At 46.7% G+C, this 5,315-nt stretch overlaps 1 protein-coding gene across 1 annotated transcript in view; it reads right to left on the bottom strand.

The window, feature by feature from the left end:
* Positions 1 to 5,045, bottom strand: part of ENDOD1 (endonuclease domain containing 1) — a 12,891-nt gene extending 7,846 nt beyond the window's left edge. Inside the window, exon 1 of the mRNA XM_019524927.1 lies at positions 4,412 to 5,045. Within this exon, the coding sequence (XP_019380472.1) occupies positions 4,412 to 4,732 (321 nt within the window). The 5' untranslated portion in view covers positions 4,733 to 5,045. The remainder of the gene's footprint in view (positions 1 to 4,411) is intronic.
* Positions 5,046 to 5,315: the final 270 nt, after the last annotated feature.

Here is a 5,315-nt window from a genome sequence, read left to right as displayed (position 1 = left end):
GTGGGGGGGGAGGGAGGCCGGGGGGGGCCTGTGTGGGGCCTGTGTGGGGCCTGTTCAGGGTGGGTTGCAAGCAACCAGAGTGCAAAGTCGGTGGCATGCAGTGGTCGGGCGGCGTGGTGGCACCCTTGGCATGTGCCAATGGCTCTGTCTGCGGGGCCTGTACAGCACTGACTGCGGGGCTCCCCAAAGTGCAGGGCCCAGGACTGCTGCCCTGATTTGCCCCCTGCCACAAGGGACAGCTCTGCCCATACCTATGTTATGTGCCTGGCATCACATCCCATAGTGTCAGAGTGCTTCTCAGTCATTAGTCATTATTTTTACAACAACCCTGTGGGTGTCTTGTTACCCAGAGAGGCAAGCAAAAGAAAGCAAGAGTATAGCACAGGCAGGGAACAGTGCGTTGGACACTGGGCTTTAGGGCAGGCAATGCTGCTCAGGAGAGGGCCAGAGTCCAAGGCAGGCTTCCACCAACCAGGGAAAAACCTATGCTGCTCTGCATGCGCACTGCACAGTTATGCCAAGTGAGTTGGAGTCAAACTAGTTCCGGTTCTGCCTTCAAAGTTAGGGACAGACATTACACATAAATCAATTTAAGTGATCAGAAACTGGTTTAAACCTGTAACAGAACATAAGTCCAGTGCACATAAACTAGTTTCAAAATGGTTGAAACTGGTTTAAGATAAACCTGGTTGAATGTAGTATCAGACTGAACTGATTTGGGTCAAAACGGTTTATGCAATGTCTGTCCTGGAGCCCTTCCTGGTTTAAGTTAAACCAGAGTTTCCCAGCATCCCAGCATGCTTTGCAGCCCTGGGCTGGGCTCTGCACCAGATAACAAGCTGGCCCTGCCTCTCTCCTCCCAGCATGAGGCTCTGACCATTAGACCACCTTTCCTTTTAAACATTGGTAAAAATGCTGCATAGTTGCACCTCACCCAGCCAACCAGTCATGGACAATACTGGTATTCCTTTTATTTTGCATCCTATTAGAACCTCTCTGCAGCTTTTGGCAAATATTTCTCATGTACACATTCCAGAAGAAGTAGACATTATATGCAAGGTGAGACAAGTGCACTTGCAAGTTACATCGTGCTCTATTGTGAAATAACATTCGCTAGCCCTTAGTCACTCCACAGAGCATAATGAAGTTGTGCAATTTTTCACTATACCAATATGTTTGTGTGTGTGTCAACTCATGTGAACATGCGTATGCATGTCAGCACAAAGCACACCTGACAGTATGCATGTATACCTAACTGTCATTCTCAGCATATTGGACTTTGCAGATCTCAGTCACAATGTTATTCAGAGGAAAACTGATGGCATTATTTTCTTAGATGTGCTACATGGCAGTACATAGTGCAAAGATTCCCTTAAAGCAAATGATTTGACTTGACTTTGATATGAACAACTTATAACAGATACAATAGCTCATCATTATTCATCTTGGTTTCCTCCCTTGCAGACCTCATGCAGCTGATTGCTTTGCTCATGCTTGTTTATTGCTAGTAGGAGAGGTGGGACTGAGGAAAATGGAGTCTCCTGTATTGTGATCCTAAGAACTGATTTCTCACAGGTTTATGCACTCGAATGTCACAGGCATTTTTCTCCACTCCCTGTTATCTGATTTCTGTACAGATATTAAACAGTTGTATCTTCCACCACAAGGCTGCTGTATCTCAGTGGTTGTTGAAGGGGATTCCTTTGGTATGGTAGTTGTAAAGTGGGACACAGCCTGTGATCTTGTACTTAAAGCCTCTACAGTAATGCAAACGGACATGGGATGAAACAAGGTTGAGTTCTCTCTGTTGTGCATTGGACTTATCAACTTAGTATTCTTGCAACTCTGTCCCTCTGTGGGTAAGTTAGCATATTTTGGTGGCCTCTTGTGTTAGGTATTGTACTTGTGGTAAATGGACATGACACATAGTAAATGACAGGGTCTACCCCAAAGATCCTGCAATCAGAAATACAAGATCTATAGTGGTCATGAAACAGCCAGGCAGAGCACAGGATCTCTAAAATATCCAGATGCTTTAGTATAGAGTAGCTGCAAGCACAATTCATCCCATGACTAACAGGTAAGTGCTTAAATAAAAAGTACCATGAGAATTGCTTCTAGCCTATAGGGCACAATATGGTGATCCCTACTCAGGCATAGCTCTGACTGATGTCAATGATCAATGTGGTCTGCATTAAAAAAATGATTTTCTGTAGATAAGGCTTTTTTTTCCTGGAAATTCCTGCTCTTTGATTAGGCTGCATGCTGGTTGCAGGATGTTGGTGGCCTTTTCTATATCAAGGGCTAATATTCGTGTTTAAAGGGGACAGTCATTTCAATCAGGACATTAAATTCTTTTAGGGAATGTATTGAGGCTGAAAACTCAGAACAAAGAAGCACAAGCAAGAAGAGTATCATTTAAATGCAGGCAAAGCAGTCTTGTTAGAGCAATTGCAAAGTGGGTTTTTATCTAGGACATTTCCCAGGAGATTGGCCCAGGGAAGGGGAATCCGAGGCGCTCAGTTCATCGCTCATCAATGTGAGCCTGGGCTCTATGGGGCTGGATTCTGATCTCCCAGACACTGATGTAAACCCTGAACAATTCCATGGCAGCTAATGACAACACTGGCACAAAGTCACAGCAACTACGAGTGGAGTGCGGTGAATCAGTCTCAGACTGTTCAGTGCGCAGTGCTGAGGGATGCGGTGGTTTCTTCATTGCAGCACTTTCTCAGAAATCTGCAGTCATGGCTGGTAAAATAAGAGGGGCCAAGGGGGAAGCACTAGAGAAAGTGACCTGATTTTTGAAGGAGGAAATCTAAAGACTGTGACAAGGAAATGTTAGCAGCTGAGAGGGAGAGAGAGCAGTGGGTGCTCCGGAAGGTAGGCCACTGGGGCTTCTTATAAGGAAGGGGTTGGTCAGTGACTAAACTGGATTGAGAGAGCCCTTGCTGCTGACTGGAGGCGTAAGAGGGCTTGGCAGTTGGGTGGAGTATCAGATAGGAAGGGCTTTTCAATGGGACATGTGGGAGGCTCTGGCACCTGAAAGATGGGCCTTTGGCTCCGCTGGGAGCTGTTGGAGGGTTTGTCACAGGGAGAGTGACAGTGTGGGTGGGTCTGGGAACACTAGACGCTGTCTGACAGAGGGGCTCAGCCACTGGCAAGGGCCACCTCCCTTGCGTAGAGCTACCTAGGTGATGCAGGTGGCAGATGTTCCTTTGCTGAAGTCCTTGATTAAAAAGGACCTATTAAAAATTCATAACAGTTCTTCAGCTGAGTAACTGTAAAGCCTTTAGAAAGCCCTCACTCTGTTCTAAATAGCAAACAGCCACCTTCAATAGGCATCTGTGCAAATGAAAGAAATGACAGATGAATGGGCTTCTGGTAGAGCGAGAAATTAAAACCCCAGCAGTGGCAGCGAGGAAGGATGGGTTCATGGCTAAGCCTGGGCTTCAGGATATCTGCAGTCACTTCCAGCTCTCCCTGTGTGACCTTGGCTCAGCCATGTCATTTCCTCCCTGTGTCTCAGTATGCCACCCATGCACTGAGAATAAGAGTAAATGTCTTTGTCTCTTTAGAGTATAACTCTTTTCCTATATGCATGTACAGCACCTTGCACAATAGGGCCTCGGTCTCAGAACCCTCTAGGTGTTACTGTCATACAAATAATATGCATCATTATTGAGGGTAAACAATGCCAGTGTTGGCTACATATGTGCGTCACCAAGTCTTCCCTATACTTACTCCTTACATAACCCTGACTACAGCAAATATTAAAGTGTCTTTAGCTCTCTGAGGCAATGAGGCAGTTAAGGATGACCCCTGTGCTATAACAACATCAGAAAATCAGCTTAACTTCAAGGCAAGCATCAGTATAGACAAGAGTGACTGACAACTCAGCAATGGTTTTTTAGACTAAATTCCTGACTTGCCTGAAAACCTTCATATTGCTGGACTGGATAAGCCACCCCTCTCTCCAGCCACACCGTATCTACAGCAGACATGCCACAGCCTCAACTGCGTGAACCGCAGATGCCTGTTTTATTCCAGTGTAGTGGAGCTAAAGCCCTCTCTTATCAGCTGCAGAATTGCATTGGCAACAAAACAAACTTAAACCTGTGACCAAAATTTTTAACCCTTTTACCCCTTTGTCAGGGCTTGATTTCACAAATGACTCCATGCAGAGTACTAGTTAGACAGAAGGACAGACAGCAAAGGGCAAGGAGTCATGTGTCTGTCCACCACCCAGCACATGAATAAGAACTATTTTTAATAAATGAATATCCAGAAGGATTTTTCAGCTGCGTTGCCTCTGCAAAATCCCAACCCTCACAGCACAGAGTAACTTAACCCTTAGCCCTCAGGCCCCTTGAGAATCTTTGCTTTGCTGTCATTTGAAAAGCTGACTTACCTGTGGCTCCACCAACCAGCTCTCTTCTCTACTTTGGGCTGGTTTTGTGTATTTAAAAGCAGAATAGAGAGGGGTTTTGTCTTCCCTGCTGTAAAGCGTTGCAAAGCGAGGCTCTTTATTGTACCGCTGACAGATTTTCACATGGAAAGGCTCGGTAAATCCTTCTGGGGGGGTTTCTCCGTAAAAGAATCCATTGCATTCAGCAAAGCCAGCTTCATCCACTCTGACAACCCTGCCCTGGGAAAAGCCTGGGAAAGCCAAGAGGCAAAGGAAAAATAAAACTGATGTCTTCATGGTCTCCTCCCTTGAATTGTCTCTCATTGCTAGATATGAAGAAGGACCTGTGCTCCGGGTACATCCAGCAATGAAGCCAGAAAGCAGCTGGAATCTGGGTGTAGCATACAAGGGAGATGAAATATGATCCCTTCAGGGAGTGAATGCGTTTTGCATGCAGCACACTGTGAAACGTGATGTGCGCAGCTCAGTGCTGACACACACTGCAGATACAAACCAGCACTCCAATAGCTCAGGAATCATCAGAACCAGCGTGGAGGAGCAAGGGACACTGCCGCAGCTTTTAGGTTCCAGTTGCTGGCTATTGCCAAGTGAGCAGGCTGGATCCTTGCTCAGAACCACAGGGTGCATGGAAGGGACTGCATTGCAGCAGAGTCCTCAGGAGTAATTTCGGCTGACTCATCCCGAGTTCTTACTGGGGCTCTGAATGGGTTGTATACTGACGTGCTAACCCTGGCACCCATGGGAGGCTTGGGACATGCCCAATCCAGCCACAGGCCAGCCTGTGTGTCCAAAGGAAGGGTGCTGGCATTATGCTGGGTCCTCTGTTCTTTGCCCCTTTTTGGGTGGTGCTGCTAGCCATGCAGGGTATGCATCTCCCCAGCCGCGC

Source organism: Gavialis gangeticus, unplaced genomic scaffold (genome assembly GCF_001723915.1).
Source record: "Gavialis gangeticus isolate Ggan-Ray unplaced genomic scaffold, GavGan_comp1, whole genome shotgun sequence".
Taxonomy (NCBI): domain Eukaryota; kingdom Metazoa; phylum Chordata; order Crocodylia; family Gavialidae; genus Gavialis; species Gavialis gangeticus.
This window is presented reverse-complemented; position numbering and strand designations above follow the sequence as displayed.